Source organism: Mus caroli, unplaced genomic scaffold (assembly GCF_978045245.1).
Source record: "Mus caroli unplaced genomic scaffold, Mus_caroli_1 scaffold_10, whole genome shotgun sequence".
Lineage (NCBI taxonomy): Eukaryota > Metazoa > Chordata > Mammalia > Rodentia > Muridae > Mus > Mus caroli.
Genome location: NW_028227265.1, coordinates 117,572,595 through 117,593,283, shown reverse-complemented (window position 1 = coordinate 117,593,283; position 20,689 = coordinate 117,572,595). Strand labels below are relative to the sequence as shown.

Sequence of the window (20,689 nt, the reverse complement as noted above, 5' to 3'; positions counted from 1 at the left end):
GGACGCCAGAAGATCCCGTGGCAGAGGCAGCTGTGCAGTCAGTCCTGCTGTGGAGAAGGCGATGCCCCTCACGTGCTAGTGTGAGAAGGCCTGCTGTTCCAGGAATTCCTTGGTTGGCATACCTAAGCTTTCTGCCTGGGACCCAATTCTGTCTGGCATCAGTTAATCTCTCATTTTAGTCTCAGGCATAGCTCTTCTTTTTCAAGGAAGGAGGAACAAGCCAGTGTTTAATTATTACCAGATTATTGCCACAAGGGACATGGGACACAGCTTTCTAATGTGTAGGTTCCTTGATTTGAGAAAATGTATTCTATAGTGTTATGGTGTTTTTGTAATATACCATGAGCCAGCAACTAGTGGGTAGCCTGGAGCGTTGGGCTCTGGTTTCAGCTCTGTGGTGCTGACCGTCACAGTCAGTGTTTAGTTCCCAGGCTACGCAGCGGCCTTCTGTAATTGTGCTGAAATTGCATTGGCTACAGGAACTCCAGGCGCTCACGTGAATGTTGCTTATTTTATCAACATTTTCATTTCATTGTCAGTGTGGTTGATTTGGGGGTTTTCTATGAATAGAAACTTTATTAATAACATCCCCCACTGAAGAATCAGATCTCAGATTGCTCTGCTTTTTATTAAAACAAGCTGAGATTCTTAAGATAAACATATCTTGATTTCAGATATTAACATCTTCCTATAAAGGCCAAATGGTTTGTATTCCTGAGTTCACATAGCTCTGGCAACTGGGTTTGCCTAAGCAGGAGGAGCCATAGATGGGATAGGCCTGGCTGCAGCACCTCTAGGAAAGTTCTTCCTCCCCTCCCCCCCGCCCACCCAAGGGACAGTTGTTGTTCTCGTTCCTGTGTTAACAGGTGACAGTGTATGTCCAGGGAGTGTGCCCCACTCAGTCACTATATTCTAGTCGGGGCCTACCTGGTAATTTTTTAAGTTTGTTTTGTTTTCTTTTGGTGAAATTGTGATACATGTACTAGCTTCTCATACAGTACAACATAGCAGCTGATACCTGTACAGAGTGTGGGTCTCTCAGCCCCATGTCTGCCCAGGAGCACACGCTGGGCTCCTGTCCCTGGAGCCGTGTGGTTAGGGCCTTCTGTCTCAGTGGCCTTGCCCATCTCATGCTCTCTGCTCTTGCTTTTGTGCCTGGCAGCTTCCTTCCCATCCTCTCACTCCATCCAGCAAACACGCGGACAGCAAGCCCGTGGCACTGACGCCTGCGTACCACACACTCCCCCACCCCTCTCACCATGGCACCCCACACACCACCATCAGCTGGGGACCCCTGGAGCCTCCGAAGACCCCCAAGCCTTGGAGCCTGAGTTGCCTGCGGCCTGCACCTCCCCTCCGGCCCTCAGCTGCTCTCTGCTACAAGGAGGTGAGGTCGTGCAGCCACTCAGACAGCCACTGCAGTGAGCATGCCTTGACATCTCTATGTGAGGTCTGCACTTAGCTGCAGCAGTCCTTCCGGTGACTTCAGAAGTGAAAGTCTTGTGTTTCTGTTCATGGTGTGAAGACATGCCCCACCCCATGGCATCTTCAGAACCAAGAAGAGGGTCTGCCCTTACTCCATGTCATCCCCTTCTGCTACAAGGGCCAGGTGTCACCTTTAAACAAACTGGAGTGAGCATGCACCCCTCCAGTCCTCTGTGCACTGTGCCCACACTTGGAGGAGTGGTGCCCAGGAGGCACGGAGCCTGAGGTGCTCCTGAGTGAACGTGCAGGCCAAGGGCCTCACCTGACTGCATGCCATTCTGCTGTGCCTAAGATCTGTCCCGGAGTCCTGAAGCCTTTGGAAGTAAAGAGCAGGTTCCCTAGTGAAAGCGGTTGGTCCCTGAAGGCAGTGCCTCCTTGTGCTGAGGGGAGGTGCAGCAGCCTTCCTCAGTGCTCCTGTTCTCCCTGCATGTGAGTGCAGCCACCATGCACTTGATCTTCACTAAGTCTCATGCGCTCACCTAACCCTGCTTTCACCTGAGGAGGCTCAGCACTGCTGAGTGTGACAAGCCAGGCTTGCAGTAGGTGTCAGCCTGACCATGGCGACTCACAGCGAGCGAGACACGATGAGAAGAGTGAGTGGGGCAGGCCCCTGGGTGGGTGCTCCTGTGTTTTAGTGGTTCATCGAGTCCACAGTACAGGGGTTTTGGAACTGATTTCTGCTCAAGATTCTCTGTAGCACATTAAGTTTGAGGCCAGTATGGACCACAGGAGAGAGCTTTCAAACAATGAAGCCTAGCATACGTTGATCATATTCAACTCCTCCAAGATCCTTTCCACCTGCCTACCTACCCATCTTCATCTTCTTTCTCTCTCACACTCTCAAACCAAAAAAGGAAAGTCAGAGCAAACAAAAATAAATAAGACAAACAAAAACCAAGTGTACATTTAAAAACAAGACAAAATATAGAGTCTGTTTTGTGTTGGCATGGTGGCATATGCCTTTAATTCTACTGTCCCAGATACAAAGACAGGAGGATCTCTGAGAGTTAGCCATGGAAGAAGAGATAGCTATGAAGTCTGCTCTGCCGTAGAAGTGCCTCGCCCCTCTGTAACAGCAGCTGCGGGGAGGCAGGTGCCCGTGCCTACTGCAGCCAGCATTCTGTGTCATACTCCAGTGTTACCTTAAAGGAAAGAGGCTGAGATGGTGGCTGGCCACCATCCATTTCTACTTTGCTGGGAGCTGGGACATGGGCCTCACAGAGTAGCCAGCAAGTCCCATTTCTAGGAGTCTGTGCTTAGCCATGGGTTCCCTGCCTGCCCCCTCTGCTTTAACTTTGGGATTTTGTACTTTGCTGTTTCCCTTCCCTCTCTACCCCAGAATGGACAGCCCTCTCCTGGCTCTGTGGAGTATGTGAGTCTGTCTGTCCTTCCTTTGCTTGGCACATGCCTTTACTGCCATGTACACTGTGGGGTCTAGGTTTGTTAACAAAGGGTTTTTCGTCAGAGCTGAGGCCTGTAGGTGATGGAAGATGGAATGTCCTCTTGGCTTGTGTTTATGTTGGCATTGGCAGAGAAACATGGACAAACTGGTGATGGGGGTGAGAGGTGCTTGGCGGTGGCCAGCTGGTGTCATACAGTCTGTTAGTATGTTTATTATCGGTGTCTCCCTAGGATCTCAGTAAGAGCCCCAAGACCATGAAAAAGCTGCTGCCGAAGCGCAAGCCTGAGCGGAAGCCTTCGGACGAGGAGTTCGCTGTGCGCAAGAGTGAGTGCCCATGTGTGGGAGCATGGCATGTCGTGGACTGCGGGAGTGCAGGGGGAGCAGGGCCCGCAGCTTCACAAGCAGCTGGCTGAATGGAGTGGGCAGTCTCTGCATCGGCTGCTCCTCCAGCCTCACTCCAGCCCACCTCTCCGAGGGGTTGCGGTTTCCTAGTGCCTTTCCTCACCCAGCAGATCTATAATTTGAGGTAGACCCAGATTCCTCTCACTCACACATGGCTTAGGAGAGGTGAGGAGAGTTGAGGGCTGGGCTCAGGCGTGCCTGATGGAATAATCATTTACCATGTATCTTCCACGTGACTGACACGATGGGGTGCTGGGACCCAAATGTTAGTCAGACCTTCAGTACTGGCAGACATTTCATGCTGTGTTGTGCCCAGCTGTGAGACCAAGTCTGCAGCACTGGTCCTTGGGTGGATTTCCCCGGGAGCCAGGCAGCACTGTGTAAAAGCATCTCGCTTGTCCTAGCTAGGTGCCTGGATCACTGGTGTTGTTGCTGAGAAGGGGTGCTGTGCAGCAGCCTGCTTAGGGTTAGCACTGACAGCAGCAGTACCCCTCCTGGGCACGGGTGGGCACTTGTTGAGGGGACCTCAGCTGTCTGATTGGTGCAGGGTGGGCCTGTATCAGGGAGACATAGCCTGGAGGCAGGGTGAGTGGTGGTAGAGCTGTGGTTGTGATGCGAGAAGTCTGCACCAGCTGAAAGCTGTGTGTGCTCAGCTCACAGGAGAGGCAGTCTAGTATTGCATCCTTACCCAGAAGACCCAGCGGGTTAGGGATGAGAGGATATGGCAGACCAAGGACAAGGGTTGAAGAGAAGGGTTATATTGCTGATCCCTACTCAACATGTGAGCCAGACAGATGCTCAGCAAGCCTCACCTCTCAAGCTTCTGGAATGTACTGGTTAGCTTGGAAGGCTAGGACGTTCTGTGTCCATGGGTAGTCCACATCTGCAGCTTTGAGGAGAGCGGCTGGCATAGCTGTGGACACAGTGAGCCTGCACTGTGCTGCTGGCTTCATTGGCTCTCTGCCCTTGTGTGGTATGCATGTGCTCACCTAGGCGTGAGCAGAGCAACTGGTGACAGCAGCCAGCCAGCACCCTGAGGGAAGGATCTGCATTCCCAGAGGAAGCCTCTGCAGAGGCCAGGAGCTGTGGGAAGCGGCCTCATGACTTGTTGCAGGTGCTGAGCTGGGTGCTCTCAGGACTGCTGTCCTCTGTCTTGAAGTAAATACTTGGTTTGCCTTACATACATTGTAGTTTCTGAAAATATTGCTGAGAACTGGACATGGTGGTTCATGCCTTTAGTCCTAGCACTCCAGAGGCTGAGGCAGACATCTCTGTAAGATAAGAGGCCAGCCTGGCCACATAGCAAGTTCTAGAAATATCAAGGCTACACATTGAGGTGTGAAATAAACAAATCTGTAAAAGTTACCAAGGCATAGTTATTTACAGCTGTGAGAGTATCAGCCTTCTGGTCTCCCATGGTTGGAGAGTAGTGAACTTAAAAAAGAAAAGAAAAAATACAGCTAACTAACTTAGAACCAGAAGAGAAAAATATAAAAAAACAAGTAGCTTTCTTCCACATGCCATCCTTTTCTGAGCACGGGCTAAGGGGCTGTGATTGGTCCCACTGCCTGACAGCTCCTTCTGGCCTCTGCCTGGAGATGAAACCTGTACCCAGGTGGCTAGGCTATATTTAAGGCAGAGCTTTGCAGCGCTTCTGTGCTTGGCATGGTAAATTTGTTACATTAGTGCCTGAGAATTCTAGGGTCAGAGACAGTGTCCCTTTAAGGCCTGCGATCTGGTGCCTTTCCAGAAGTTTCATGTTATGACTCTGCAGCTCTCCTACCCATACTGTGTCAAGGCCCAGTGGATGACACTTGGGGGTGCTTAGCTCTGAGTCTCACTTCCTGTTCTCATGAGACTTGAGGTCTTTTGGCTACTCCTGTCTCCTGTAGGCCACATATTCCAGTCTTGTGCTGTCTGTCTGGTGTGTGGGTGGAGAAACTGAGGGACTTAGGACTTTACAGAGCTGTGATGCTAACCCTTCACAGTGTGAGAATTTCAAACCTTAAAATCTCTTTAAGTGTAGCTATTTATAACTATTTAGAGAGCCTAAATGTTAGCTCACAAGAAAGTGACCAGTGGCATCTGAACTGCGCTGGGCTGTGTGCTGAGTGGTGATGGCTCATGTATTTCAACAGGCACAGCCGCGCTGGAAGAAGACGCTCAGATCCTGAAGGTTATCGAAGCTTACTGCACAAGCGCAAAGACGCGGCAGACCCTGAACTCAAGTGAGTGTCCCAATTCACCCTGTGTGGGCACAGATTACAAGCAATTGCTGCACGGACTAGCTGCTCTTGAGAGGGAGGTTTCAGGCGCTTAGCAAGTAGTATAGCAGTGTCCCACAGTACTGTGTTCTAGGGAGCATCCAGTGTGAAGGCCAGCATCCTTTAGGAAACTTGAATTGTGCAGCTGCATGCAGAAGGCAGTGGAAGTTTCTTTAATTTTGCTCCTTTTTTGGTGTTACTGGGTTTTTTTTTTCCTTTTAAAAATTATCTAAAATTCAAATCTAGAGCCATCTTTCTATCACCTTTAAATTTTATTTTGTTTTTAGTATTTGTTAATAAACAATGGTAGTTTCTTTGGCGGACACCAGGTAGTTTCTCTAAACACCTTACAGGTGAGAGTCTGCATTGTGTGTCCAGGAGCACTGCCTGACTCAGAGGCCTCTGCCTTTGACCTGCAGGCAGGGCCCCTGCGGTCCTCCCTCTGTTTGTTTTGGAGCTGGCTGGTTGGCATAGAAACTGGTTGCCGTGGATCTTCTACCTTGTTCCCTTCTCCACCCCAGTTTTTGGAAGGACACCTCCACATTTTAACAACACCTTCAGTGTGGTGGCTCAGATCACACCTTGCCAATTGGACAGGAAAAGTGGGAGGGAATTTTCAGCCATTTGAGCTTTGATTAAGGAGCCTGCAGCTTAGCCAGCAGGTTTGGCAGGCGCAGCCCCAGGTAGCGTTTACAGGTGGAGAGGGGCCTCTTCTTCCACTTGCAGCTTTGCACTGCCTTCTGCTCATGGTGTCAAGTTCTTGCTGAGGTTCAGTGAGGTCTCTTTTTGTCCTTACCATCTCTAAGGAAGAACCGGTTATAACTGCTCAGAGGAGTAGGAGAGACATGGGGAAGGAAGCCTGGGTACCCTAGCAAGCTGTGGAATATATAATTGTGATGGTTGAAGAGTGACTCATGAATATAATTTTGATGATTAAACGTGATGTATTCTGATAGGTTGTAACCATAGCCAGCACTTTCATAGATTTTAGATGTGTGGTTTTAATTAGTCACCTCACTTCAAGTGCTTAAAGGGAAATGAGAGTCCCCAGCTTATAGTCCCAGGTGACTTTGGCTGCTCTGTGAACTCCCGCATGTGACAGTCCATACTTCCCTCTGGGCGAGGAGCCGTGCCTGGGGTGAGCTGCGGCTGCCTGAGGAGGGCAGCCTGTGGTTTGTGCAGAGCCTTTGTTCTTGCCTGGCCCATGCTCCTGACTCCATTCCTTCCATGCAGAAAGCATGGTCAGTGTGCTGACTGGTGCATTCAGTTGATGTTCTGTGTCCCAGCCAGCATCCTGGGGCCTCAGCTTACAGCCATACATGGCTTCCTCTTAGCTCTCTGAGAAACGGGATAGATGCACAGTTTGTGCTGCACAGGTGATACGGTTGGCGAGGGCATTTGGGAACGGGCTCCTAGGGAGCACATTTCCACATTAAATGCCTAGCAGAATGTTTTGAGAATGCTAATATATCGTTACCTCAAGCTTCTCTCTGTTCACTACATGTGTGGATGCTAGCAGGACTTTGCAAACTAAGCACAGTTGACATTGCTTTCTGTCTCAAAGAAGGAATGGCCTTCAGACTTGGAACACAGCCTGCTTTGGTTGCTGAGGCTTCCCTGTGGTTTCTCCCCACAGGAGCCCCACACAGCCTTGCATGCCCACCTAGCTGCTGGCCAGCTCACGCTCACATTGCTAACCACGCATGCAGTTCCTTCTGCCCCGTCCCCTTGCCCCTGCCTCCTGTCAACTCCCTTTCCACGTGGTGGCATTGCCAGTCTGTACTCACCTTTCTGATAGTAAAGGTTCCACACCAGGGGAAGTGACATAGGAACACACTCTGCCAGGGCTTATTGGAGCTGGGCAGCCAGGGACCACTCTTTCCCTTTGTCCACACGTAGACTTTGAGGCTGGGGCAGGTTGTAGACCGGCACGGTAAGTTTAGGCACCTTCTGCTGTGTGTGGTCTTGGTAGAGGAATAACTGCAGAGGTGAAACAAAATAGGAGATAATTAATTAATAATGTAATTAATATCTTTCTACAGATTTTTGTCCTAAATAAATTGTCAATAGAATTGGTTAATTGCCAAGAATATAGAATCATGTTTTGGGCATGAATGTGTGTAGCCTTTTTAGCTGGGACATACAGGTATCTTTAGATGCAGCCATTTGAAGCAGGACTGTGACTTTTGGGCTGAGGAAGAATTGGGTTTATTCTGAGGGTTGTGCTTAAGTTCATTAGGAAAGCCCAGCAGTAAGTAAGGAGAAGCAGACATGTTGCCATTTTTTTAACAATATTTTCTCTTTCCCTTCTCTTCCCATCACCTTTTGCTTTTGTTCCATGTTTTGGTTGTGGCTCTCCTGTCCGTCCCTCCTCACCCCTCTGCCTGTCGCACCTGTCACTTCATCCGTCTTAGCATGGCAAGGCACTGACCTGATGCATAATCACGTCTTGGCTGATGACGACCAATCAAGTCTAGACTCCTTGGGTCGTCGCAGTAGCCTTTCTCGTTTGGAGCCCTCAGACCTCTCGGAAGACTCTGAGTATGACAGTATATGGACAGCCCATAGTTACAGAATGGGTTCTGCATCCCGTAAGAGCTGCTGCTCATATATCTCTCACCAGAACTAACTAACGCACTGAGCCTTTCTTAACAATGCTTGTACTGCAGCCTGCTTTTCTTAGACGTTTCTTGCTGTTCCTTGTCTCTCTTATGTGATATTTTAACAACTCTGGAGAGTGTCTTGGTATTTCCCATTGTACCTAGTGGAGGCTTAATTGCCAATCTAAGACTGAATTTAAACTGCTGCCTGTTGGAGGGAGGTGGCAAGTCCAGTGAGTACCTGATGGGCTTTTCCCAACAGGGAGCTTTTTCTTACAAGCTCCATGTAGCAACTGTTTCCCTTCCTTTTGGATACAGCCGTATGGACACTTTTCTATTTTATGCAGCCACATAGGTTTGCGTCCAAGTGCCACAACGGAGAAGACTAGCCTTACACACAGGGATCTAATTTTTTTTTTTTTTTAATATATAATGCACTTGACCAAGTTGCTGTGGAGAGATTGAGAGGATTGTCTGTGACCGAAGCACTGAGTCAGTTGACAGCTGCTCTGGTGACAGTGCAGAACACCGGGCTGATGCACACCAGGGCTGGTGCCACTGGGTGTTGAGAGCAGAGTCTGGAATCTGTCTCCACCCATTGCTCTGTGCCTTTTCCTGTGTGTGGCATGGCTGTGAGGTGAGAACTCTCACCGACATGGCTTAGACATTCACCACTGCACCACACTTCCCTGAACCACAGTGATGACTGGTGGGAGGTAACATCGGTGTGTGACTGTGTGCTTGGCTTGGCTGCAGCCTGGCTGCCCCACAGCCACAGGATGCTGTGAGAGCCATGAGCACCTTGTGGCAGTGAAGCTATTTCCCGCAGCCCTGTATTCAGCACAGCACAGTCTGGAAGACTGAGCATGCTCCCGCAGGGTGACCTGGGAGACCAGCCCTCTGAACCCTGGGGTTTGTTGTAAGGGGTTTGCACTGGCCCTGAGAACTGAATGCGAGGCTGCCTCAGTTAGAGCAGACAGCCACAGCTAGCTGCTCGAGAAACAACACTGGCCTGGGTGCTGTTACAATGTATCAGTTAGAGCTGACAGCCACCTCTAGCTCCTCCAGGGGCAGCACAGGCCCGGGTACTGTGGTGTTACAGTGTAGGGTTGTATTTTAAGTGTTTGTGGACACCTGCTTTAGAAATGGTGCCACAGTGTCCATAGGGAATAATGTTCTTTCCATCCTTCAGGGCATGGAGCTCTGGTGGCCATGACCTCTGACCCCTAGTCCCTGTTGCCAAGCTAGTGGATACAGTATTTTGACCCCTTTGCTCCCTCTCCTGGGAGCTGGTCCTGCTGCTGCGACCTGGAGCTGCGGGGCAGCACAGCTGCTCACACTGAGTCTATCTGTCTATCCCCAGTAGCTGTGCAGCAGCTTTGCCTCTGAAGAGTTTGTATTTTTATAAGAAAGTCAAGGAGCAAGCCTTTCGAACTTGCGCCCAGTATTAATTTCCAGTAGGAATAAGGTTGTATGGATTCAGCCAAATAGCAAATGGGATTTTTGAAAAACAAAACAAACACAAACCGTCTGTATTTAGTGACGAGGTGGCTCTATTGTCCCCTCACATGGTGGTTGTCGTTGCTGACTCTGCCTCAGTATGGGCTGCCTGTCCTCAGCTGTGTGCTGCAACAGTGAGGCGCAGCTGCTGTACTCGGGTTTTCTCATCACACCGACTGGAGTGGCACTGCTGGCTCAAGGAGCTGTCGCTGTGGTCGGCGCTGCTGAGCTGGTTCTGACAGTTTGCCCTTGCTCATTTGTCCCAGTCAGAGCCATTTGGGTGACAATTTCTGTTGAGGCCCACACTGTGGAACAACAGCTCAACCTTTTTGCATTTGTTTTGAATGTCTGACATTAGTTTTGTGACCTGGTTAGAAATTTGTTAGTGCCACAGGCACAGGAGATGGTCCTCATGTAGCAGAGGGGACACAGCGTTGGAGGGGCCATCGTTTCTACATTTGTGGAACACTAGTCATGCTGATAGCACCTAACATTTCTGCAGCTCTGTAAAGCCCTGTATGCAGTGAGTGTTAAACGGAAGATGCAGACTGATGGAAAAGGTAGGTCCAAGCCATCTCGGGCCTTCTGTAGGTGGCCCAACAGTGTTCCTGTCTAACTGATACTCGCCAGAAGTCTTTATTAAGCTACACTAACTCGGTGTTTGGCGTTAAGATTGCCAAAACACAATAATATGTATATAGTGGTATAAGATCTTGGGGAAATTATATATTGTGCTCTTTATCTGTGAATGGGAAAAGCCATTTTAGTACAAGACTCCCATTTGAAAACTCACTTGGATGTATATCTGAATGTTGCATTGTATTGTACAGTATGCTTATTGTCTGTGGTTGCATATGGCAATGAAGTGTCTGTTTTATATTTAAAAAGACATCTGTTCTGTACAGTTGAAATAAATTTTGCATTTGCTAGCCTTTGGCTTTTAATATTTGTTACATGGGGGAGGGCATAGCATAGCTTGAAGCTGAGTGTGCCATGGCCAATTCTCCAGGCTGGCATTCGTCCACGGGCATGCATTTTTGCTGTGATTGAGGATTGGCACTTTCTTAGGTAAGATGTAGTCTAAATAGTACAAGGCAGGGTCTCTGTGGAGTCCTGGCTGCCTGGAACTCACAGAGCTCTGCCCACTTCTTTCCTGGAAGGTGGGATCGAAGGTGTGTCCCCAGGTCCAGCTGCTTTTTTCCTGTTTCCTGTCACTGAAAGGCTTGTCCTCAGAAGCTGCGTCCCTTCCTCACAGTGAAAAGAAGCTCAGTTTTTAAGTCCTTCATTTGGACCAGGGCCAGCATTTCCCTTCTGTTTTGCAAATTGCACTCCTAATTCAGAAGAAAAAGCCCTTCGTAGTGACAGCCCTTCCTTTTTCTAGGTTGGAAAAGCCAATCCAAACCCCAGAGCCATAGCTAGTGTAGCCTGTGAGCCTTGGATGCTCCTGAAGAGATCGACTAAGTGTAATGCTATGTTTTGTCCTGAAAGTAGGATCAGCTGTGTTTAAATGATGCAGGAGCATGTCCCGAGTGTGCCAGGCCACTGACTAGGTGGGCTGATGCTCATTTGTGACAGACCTTTAGCTACTGCTTTGAGTAGGCAAACACATACCTGTGTGTGCCCACATCCTTTTTTAACATACACAGGGTGTGACAGTTACAGAGTTGGACAGTTGACTTAGCTATCGCTGAGTCCTAGCTGTATGTCATCCCGTGGTCCCTGACACGAGGAAGGAGTCTGGGGTGATCCTTGGCTCTAACAGCCTCTGTGGATCTGTTTTTCTCACCCGAGACCCACAGCCAGGTGGCCTTGACAATGCAGGGCAGGATTCCGAGACTACTAGTGTTTGACTCTTGTGTTTCTGTTGCTGTGGACATGTTCTCTGTCTTGAATCACATCTGTGAGTGGGTGTTGCCATAGGACCTAGAGCCTGCAGGCGTCCCCAGCATGCCAGTGTCACCAAAGAATGACCTTGTAAAATTTTCATGCAGGACTTGAGGTTGGTGAGACACATCTGTAGGTTTGTTCTTGGAGAGTCTGCATGAGAAGTGCCAGGTTGGGCTGATTGCAAACTGTTGTGTCTGGCGCATGCATCTTTTTCTCTACTTGCACACGGAGGGCGTAATGGAGGGTGAGGGCAGATTGATAGTTTTTACTGGGGCTGTGAGGCTACCTGGCACTTCTCATGCTGCTACCCATAAACACCATAAGTGACAACACTGATGCTGAGATTTAAGAAGTCCACTGTTTAGATGAGGAGCTTTGGATAGACTGAATTATAATAAAAGGAGTCCTTTTTTATTGCTTTACCCAAACCTGTAGTGTTCTAGAAGTGCGCTGTGAACCTCCAGGAGAGGTCTGCATGCAGTCTTTCAGGCAAGCAACAGCAGCAGATCCTGACACCATCGCCCTAGGGACCACAGTGTGTAAGACAGCTCCACTATGCTGCAGAGCCTTCACAGTGTGCTGCTGTATCTAAGCTCCTGTGATGGGCGTCATGTAAAGTGCTAGAACATTCTCTGGTTCTGTGGTTACATGCTTTTTTTCCAACCCAGGTATTCAAGAAAACTGTGCTCTGATGCCACTAAGCACAGCAATGTCTCAGTACAGTGTTGAGTATGTATTTTAGAAAACTGCTGTCTTTAAAATACCGCTAACTTTCAAACTGGCTTGCTATACTTCATTGTTTTGTTTGTTGAAAGGCGGCTACACGTTTAAAAAAATCATTTTAGAAATGCATGTTATGTTGAAAGATGGGTGGCTTGTGGTGACCTGACGGGTATCTGCCTGCTGTACAGATGAGCAGTCTGCGTTACATGCCCGTCACCCACTATCAGGCTCAACAGCAGTTCCTTCTGCCTGTCTCAGAGCTGGAGCAGTCATACATTCAATCCAGAGTACAGTCTTAGACGTTGATTGAGTTCTTGGGTGCCCTGTGCACACAGCAGTTTCACGTCCAGGACCCTGTCATGTGTTTTCAAACTGACAACTGTGCCATAAAGTTTAGTCCCTTAGATCTATCTATTGTGTTACTTACTGGAGCTCATAGCTTTTATTTAGGACCACGTTTGGTAAGAGATGGTTAACTAAAAGGTCAACCTTCATTCAGCAAAGTGTCCTTGGTGAGTGTAGAGCACCCCTCAGTCTCCTACAGAATCTGAAAGCTTTAATGCTGGAAACAGATTTTCCAGCAAGAAAAGACTGGAAGAGCTGAGAGGAAGTGCGCGGACCGCACTGCTCTGGTATGGTGACAAGGCCTCACAGGGCCTCACCCGCTGGGCCTTCTCAAGCCCATAGTAAGTTTAATGTGACAGGGTGGTCACCGAGACTAACACAGTTTGAGGCTAACACAGCCATCAGCACCCAGCCCAAGCGTACGACTTGGCTGCAAGGTAACAGTGGGGAGCCTGGAGAGCCATCCCAAGTGCTGTTTCCTGGACCCCCTTCTTCCCCCAGGAGCTGGGGTCCAGCAGCGCAGATGCCTGAACTTCTCTGGTCCTCACTTTTGGGCACTTTTAGAATGCACTAGCTTCCTCTAAAGACACCTGCCCTCGTGTGGGAGGCATGCGTAAACATGCTTTCTCTGTGTGACCTGTGTCCCTCAGTGCTCAACAGGAAATGAGCCTCAGAGTGGCTCCTGCTAAATCAAAGAGGCTGTCCAGGAAGGACATCTGCCTGTCACTTGCACCCTGCTGGGGGTGGGGGTTGACACTGTCAGCCTGCTGCTGGTTTTTAAAATATGTCCCTCCCTAGGACTATCTGTTAAAGCCTACCATCTCCAGGACTTGAGACACAGAGAGAAAGATAGGTGCTGTAGAGCATGTAGCTGCAACCCATCCAGGGTGGGGTGGCTATCATTTGGGATAGTCTTTCACAAAGAGTATACTCCGAACATGTTAGGGTGTTGACAACCTACTCACATGGGAGTCAAGGCTGGACTACCTCACCATATACAGGGCCCTCCTTTTACTGACAAAGTTGTGCTCTGTGACATAGGCCTGGCGGGCCTGGCTTGATGGCCACTCCTGAACTCCCCAAGGTGTTTCCAGTCTCTGTCATTCTGGGCTTGACTGAGTACCTTCCAGTGCAACAGGCTTGGCAGATACACAGTTAGCCTGAAGTACAGCTATATGTCCCTACATGCCAGGGACATTTCATAAGCTTAGACAGCAGTGGGCTCACCTCAGTGCATTCAGAGAAGCACAGGCTCGGGTTAAATTGCATGAAAAGCTGCTCTTCACAGTTTTCTCTCTCAAACACCATTCTAGGGTTTCCATGCCAACGAGGGTGCACAAGAAGTGCTCCTTAAAATCTGATATGCTTTCAGAAAGACATACAAAGGGCACCCCAGAAACACAAAAGCAAATTAACCCCTTGTGCACAGTCATCTTGCCTCGTGCCACATGCTTTCCTCAGAAGAGCTGAGACAGCTCAGCCCTCGGCAGGCATCTGTGTTCACACAGAGCCCGTCCTTCAGCAGGCGCCCATATTCATGCAGAGCCCGTCCTTCCTCCAGTGCGGACCTGGTGGTGGTGCGCAAAAACAATGAGAATAATCAGTCACACGGCGTAATTCTTCCTGGTGCCCATCCTTTCAAGGCCAGTGTCTGCAGCACATTGTGCGTCCGACACATGAGGTGGTTACCAGCCAACGTCTGTGCCAGGACCATGGGCCTCTTACGCCGTGAGCAGTGTTCCCGCTGCCATTGGAAGCTGTGTGTCTCAAGGGGCTGAGAATGTTTTCACCTGGTGATCAGTCAGTAAACCTCACCTCTCCTAAACCAGTGTGTTACAGTGCTACAGGGTTTTAAAAGACATCACTACTGTACAGCTTTTTCTTGACGCTTTAGCTGTGACTCTTAGCCCTTCACACTGAGCTACCACTCCAGCTCTGAAACTTTTTTTCAATTGCTAGACTTTTTTCATTTATAAGCACAAGAATTATGCATTCTTTCATGGTCTGGACTTTCCAGCGTTACTGCTATGCTATAATGGTTTAAACTCGATTGTGTGTTGAGTGCAGTGTGGACAGACCTTTATTTAGTGTATACTTGCTGTTAGCTAGCGATTAACGTATTTAAGAGAGTTTAATAATTCGCAAAAGAGGCTATTTTTACTTAGTTTGCCTTTGCTGTTTCGTTTGCTCTGTAGTATTTTGGTTGGCCACACTCAGCAGACAGCTGGAGGAAAGGGGTGAAAAGTTTCCTTGCGTAATCACTGGCGCTAGGTGATAAGTGACTGTGTAGTGAAGTAGGTGCCCTTTCCTGCCCCTCAGGTGGCACTCACGTGGGCCTTCTCTTTCTAATGACCCAGGTTCACGAAAAGAATCTGCTCCACAAGTGCTGCTTCCAGAAGAAGAAAAGATTATAGTCGAAGAGACCAGGAGCAATGGGCAGACAGTGATAGAGGAAAAGTAAGATGGCTTTCTCTTCCCTTCTAGCTGGCTCCCCACCCCCACCCCACTCCATCTCGGGCAGACAGTGATAGAAAAGAAAGAAGATGGCTTTCTCTTCTGTTCTGGCTGGCTCCCCACCCCCACCACCCCATGGGTGACACGATCTCTAAAGTCTGCCGGAGGCTGGGGTGCAGCCCCTCAGATGGGTGGCAGTCTAAGCTTGGAGTTAGCTTGAGGAACCTAGGGGGGGCTCCACCCTGGAGGCACTGCCCGTCTGTGTTGTGTCTCTTTGGCCTTTCTTTTGCTTACTCGTTCTCCTGTTCCAGGAGCCTCGTGGATACGGTGTATGCATTAAAGGATGAAGTCCAGGAGTTAAGACAGGTACGCCAGCCAGTTTTTACTTTTAATTAGTTTTTTTTTTTTTTTTAATGGGAGAAAAAGGGAAATACTGTTTTAAACGTGAAGCTCATTGTATACTGAAAGGAAACCACAAAGTCAACGCCATTTCTCAGTTAGGAGTGACTGGCAAGGGCTGCAGAGATGGTATAGCGGCTAAAAGGTCCAAGTTCAGCTTACACATCCACACGGAAGCCTATCTGTTAACTCCAGCCCTGGGGTGTCTAATGCTGCCTTTTGGCCTCTGTGGGTACTGCATACACATTGTACACAGACATACATGTAGGAAAAACACCCCCCCCACACACACACACGTGCATGTCTAAAAAAGAATAAATTATCATTTTAAAACACAAGAGTGAGAGGCAGGAGATGCCTGCTTGTGCAGCACGGCTGTTTGGGTGCGAGCGGCCCTGGGTTTGCTGCTGTTTGGGTGTGAGCAGTCTTTTGCCTAACTTCTAAGTAGTCTTTTATTACTTTATGTGTTTGATGTGGGGTGGGGCACATGGCATGGCACATGTGGAGTGGGTTCTCTTTACTTGTATGTGGGTTCTGAGAATCAAATTCTGGATGTCAGACTTGCCCTGCAAGCCCCTTCACCTGCTTGAGCCGTTGTATGATGTGTATATTCAATGCTTTGGAGGGACAGGGCAGCATTGTCCTGAGGGTGAGGTAACTGGACATACTTGGCAGTGCCCGTCTCTCCTTCTCGTGTTTGGGGCAGTAGGCTTTTCTCCCTTCCTGATGTGTTTCATTCAGTTGCTATTGCTTCTGTTCTGCATTTGACTGGACAGGGGAATTAAAAATGCTAGCAGTGGGTCTGTAGACATTGTCCCTGTTCTGTTCCTATTACCAGCCCCTTCCTTCTGGCACGTTTCCTCACGTTACCTTCATGCGTGTAAGTAGGAGTCTGCCATTACTCTCGAGTACATTCACGACTCAGCTCGGTTGGCCGGCCCCTCCCAACCTGGGCTACCTAAGGATTCAGCTAAGATGAAGGATGCCTGCAGGTGCCGAGGTAGTGAACCTGCTGTTGTCTGCTTGCCTTACAGGATAACAAGAAGATGAAGAAGTCCTTAGAGGAGGAACAGAGGGCCCGGAAGGACTTAGAGAAGCTGGTGAGGAAGGTTCTAAAGAATATGAACGACCCTGCCTGGGATGAGACCAATCTATAGGCTGACTTCATTCTCATAGGCTGAAGAGCAGCAGTTCCTGGACAAGGCTAGGGCCCTTGGCCTCCAGCACAGTGACATTCAGGACTAAGGAAGGTGGTCTCCATCAGGCGAGCAGCAGCAATGAGGCTGTTGCTGAAGTAGCTACATGTGAGTTACAGACACTGAGGTGGGCTGAGTGTGCACATATCTGCCACTTCTCCATGCAGTGACTGACCAGAGTCCTTTGGCTTCTGGACTTGAGTTGAATCTATAAATAGCATACCTGTGTACTCCTTGTATATACTGGGATCTGAGCACCTACCTGAGATGGGACTAGGCTAACCCTCCTGCTAGGATTTCCTTCTCAGCCTTTCTGGCCACAGGGATCTGAAGTTGTGTTTGTGAAGTGTTGGAAGCAGAAAGGTGAAGAGATGCCGTGGCAGCTGTCTGACTCGTGTTTAATGCAGGCTCTATGGTGCCATCGGGAACAGGCACTCGGGCACAGCGAATTTGTGTGTCTCTGTTCTTAACTGCAGTATTCCAGTCTCGGCTATGGCTGTGCCCAGGGCATCATGGGTTCTAGGGAGGGGAAACTGTTACCTGCCTGTGGTGTCCGCCTCTGCTACCCTGCCCTGTCCTGTCTGGGCCTTGGTCACAGTGTGCAGAAGTGGGTTAGCCCTGTACATAGATGTGTTATTTATTCCATACTCTCCAGCCGGTGCTGCCGGCCGGGCAGGGTTTGGCTGCAGGCTGTTTTCATCCAGGAGCTCTGCTCTGCCTCTGGCTGCAGTCAGCATTGTCCAGGCCACTGAAAGCCCTCCTAACCCTCTGAGCGAGAATAAAGCAATACAAACCCCAAGTGGAGCAGCACAGCGAGAGCCCTCATGTGCTGGGCCCGCGCCCTACTTTGCTGCCTCCCCAGGCCAGGCCCAGGCAGGCCCTGGAAGGCTGGTGGCCTGGGCAAGCGGCCCTGCTTCTGTTAGGCCATGCTTGCCCCTGGTTTGGCAACAGTTAACAGTGACCTCAGGAGCTTAGCTGTCCCTTCTTTCCTCCAAAGAGGTTGTTTTCAAGTCAGAGATACTTTCCCTTAGAAAGGTGTTTTGTCTTTAAACACTGAAGAGCAATGTGTGCTACTGGGGCCTCAGCACAGCCTCTTTCCCTAGGACGTGACCCAGAGAGCCCCCGCCCGCCCGCCCGCCCGCCTGTCCTATGTGGAGGTTTCTGCGTGGGCGCTTAGAAGGCCGTTTGTGCTCTCTCCTTCTGCCACACTCTAGCTGGTTGCAGTGTCTATGGGTTGTGTCTGTCAGGATCCACCAGAGCCTCCCACTCCTGTTAGCATTTACAGCTCAGTGTGCGGGGTGAGAAAAGCTGAGGTGTTCCTTTCCTTTGGTAAGCCCTGTTTTCCAAGCACTCTGCTGACCCAGAAGACACTGCAGCAAAGACAGTGTGTTTGCTGTCACAGCAGGTCTCAACTCAGGAACAACACTCCTTGCAACTCCACTGCTGGCACAGGGGCCTGGGGTTGCTGGGCAGCCCCTCCATCAACAGGAAGCAAAGACCATGTTTGCCAGTGTCCTTGCCACCGCCGAGGTTGCCGTCCATGCCCCAGGACAATTCCTTTCAGACCTGCCTTAATGATTTGCTTGGAGTGTTCCATGAGTATTCATGTTCCCAGCATCCCTACCCTGGACAGGGTGGTTAGGCTGTCAGCACGCCGCCTTGTCTCTCTGAGGATCCAGTGTCTTCCAGGCTCTCCAGGGAGCAAGAATCTGCACCCAAGAGCAGTTCTTTTTAAAACTGGCCCTGGTGTACACACCCACTTCTCTCTCTCCCGCGTGTCTGCGCGGGGAGCTTTGATACCAACAGCACAGGGCGCCTCTCACCAACTCTTAAGTCCTCCGTGTTCTATAAGGGATGCGGGGGAATCAAGCCATTTCCTGTCGTGTAGATGTGAAGCACTTTCCGTTCTGAACCATGCTGCAGTGTAGCAGCGTCCGAAACTCCACTGTTCTCCTCCAGCTGCTGCCCTGTGCACTTCATGCCAACCCCCACTTCCCTGGGACACGACAGGAGACCACACCGGGGTCGACTACTCAGTTGTGTGTGCTACACCCTTGCAATTATTAAACTCCTTATTTTTCTTATCTCACAAAACGTGTTGCTTCATCTTCCTTGAGATGGTTTCCATGTGCGTGTCTTGGCTTTTCAGGTTTGAAATCCTGATGTGTTCAATGCAGGAAAATACTGTTGAAATCTTCTGGGAGCATTTAAGGATGGTAAGAGTGGGAAACAGAAGTTCTAGGGGTAGTTTCTCTCCCGAATTTCACCCCCCTCCCACTCCCATTAAATTGGAATAACAACTGCTGGTAAGATGTGGGCCATTTCCTGGATTAAAACCAAAGGCAGTGTTCTGAAGGAATCTGGGATCTCTACAAAAGAAAATGACTGCTGCTGTTCAGTCAGCTTTACCTGGTCAGGAGCTGCTCCCGAGTCCCATTAGGAAGTTTGTACCAGATTTCAGAGACACGGCAGCAGCAGGCCTTCCTAGGTTTGACACACTCACACAAACACACTCCTTTGTGCCTCAATGCTTTATGGACTGCAGCATCTTCTAGATTGCTCTTTGGTCATCCAGAACTCCTGTAAGCAGTGGATACAGATGTAGGCCAAACACCCACCCCACTCACGGGGGTCAGGGTGGACCTCAGCCCAAGCCCAGTCAGTCAGGAGCACGAGCTGGCTTTGGGGCACGCAGCTCTTACGGTGAGAGTACCCTATCTGGTAGGGCTCTAAGGCAGTGCAGGACTCGGCTCTGGTGGACGGTGCTGTCAGTTGCCAGGGCGGCCATGTGAACAGACCTGGCCAACCACCATTCAGTTGAGAGAACCCAGAGCAAGTCAGAACCTCAAACCTCTTCAAGCAGAAATGATGAGATTTGTGTTATAATTGACCGTGTGCTCTGGACATTGTTTGAACTGCCTGGTGTGAGACACATCACACCTTTACCTGTTTCATAGTGGTTTTAAAGTCTAGAAATCCCTGCTTTTCAAGGAAATGCTAGCAGTGTGCTAGAACACAGGTCTCAAGCGCCTGCAGGAGATACTTAGGAGATGGGCAGGAGAACCACTCGCCCAGGCAAAAGCTGTGGCTTGCATTTGTAGCATCTCTTTGCTGAAATAAATCACACTGGCTCCCTGGCTTCCCTGAGGGATGCAGACAGCTCCGTTGTGTGGGGGCAGTTGCTGTTGTGAAAGCATGCTGGCAAGTAGCCATGGCTCTCAAGAGATGCTCAAGCGTAGAGTGTGAGAGCTCCCTGCTCTCCTGTGTGTATATCACGGCCCTTGGCGTGTCCTAATGCCACTCTGCACACATGGGGTTGAGTCACTTGCTGGTCCTGGGCTTGCAGCAGTCTTCCTGCTTCTTTCTCACAGGTGCTGGAATTATTGTGCACAGACTTTCTGGTTTGGGGATATTACAGATGCTCATTTCTGTGTTCCAGGCTGCCCTCAGACTTAGGTTATTCCCCTGCGTCTGCCTTCTGAGTGCTGGAATTAACAGGTGTAAACCTTCAGGGTCATCAGGAGTAGAGGTGTAGGTGCCAGGTAAAACATCTTCTCCATTTCCATCACTAGAAGCTGTGCTCTGGGCTGCCATGCTGTGGGCTACGCAGGCACTGTGATTTGTCCCTATCTGGCTCCCGTCCATACCTGGGCAGTTCTCACAGATTGGTCACCAAGTGCAGCACTCATCCCTCTAAGGGAAAAGGCAGCTGTGGGTCCGCAGTCAGTCCTTGCATGGCTTCTCAAAAGCACACGGGTGTTTCTTAGGGTTGGGATAGACAGGCTGTTCTCTCCATCCCCCAGGGCCAGATTCTAGCGTGGTTTGGGGAATCTCAGTAGCAAAGTTGGGGCCTCCAGAAGAGCATACACCAAGTAAATGGGCTGGAAGCTTAGTGGAAATCATTAATGTAGTGTTCCCATGGCCTGCAGGTTTCTCAGAGCCACAGACCCTGCTCTGTACCTAGTCTTCCCTGTCAGGTCATGGATGGTAAGTGGCTTACAAGACAGAGCTGCTGCCCAGCACAACCACGGT

General features: G+C 49.8%; 1 protein-coding gene across 5 annotated transcripts in view; it reads left to right on the top strand.

The window, feature by feature from the left end:
• Positions 1–17,786, top strand: part of Arhgef7 (Rho guanine nucleotide exchange factor 7) — a 106,744-nt gene extending 88,958 nt beyond the window's left edge. For 3 of the 5 annotated variants that reach the window (XM_085844206.1, XM_085844209.1, XM_085844210.1), the window contains 7 exons: positions 1,163–1,387; positions 3,118–3,211; positions 5,428–5,517; positions 7,968–8,144; positions 14,966–15,065; positions 15,374–15,428; positions 16,496–17,786. In XM_085844206.1, coding sequence (XP_085700332.1) covers positions 1,163–1,387; positions 3,118–3,211; positions 5,428–5,517; positions 7,968–8,144; positions 14,966–15,065; positions 15,374–15,428; positions 16,496–16,618 — 864 coding nt within the window. In that variant the 3' untranslated portion in view covers positions 16,619–17,786. The remainder of the gene's footprint in view (positions 1–1,162; positions 1,388–3,117; positions 3,212–5,427; positions 5,518–7,967; positions 8,145–14,965; positions 15,066–15,373; positions 15,429–16,495) is intronic. The other 2 variants (XM_085844208.1, XM_085844207.1) reach the window with 2 other exon arrangements.
• The last annotated feature ends 2,903 nt before the right edge of the window (positions 17,787–20,689 follow it).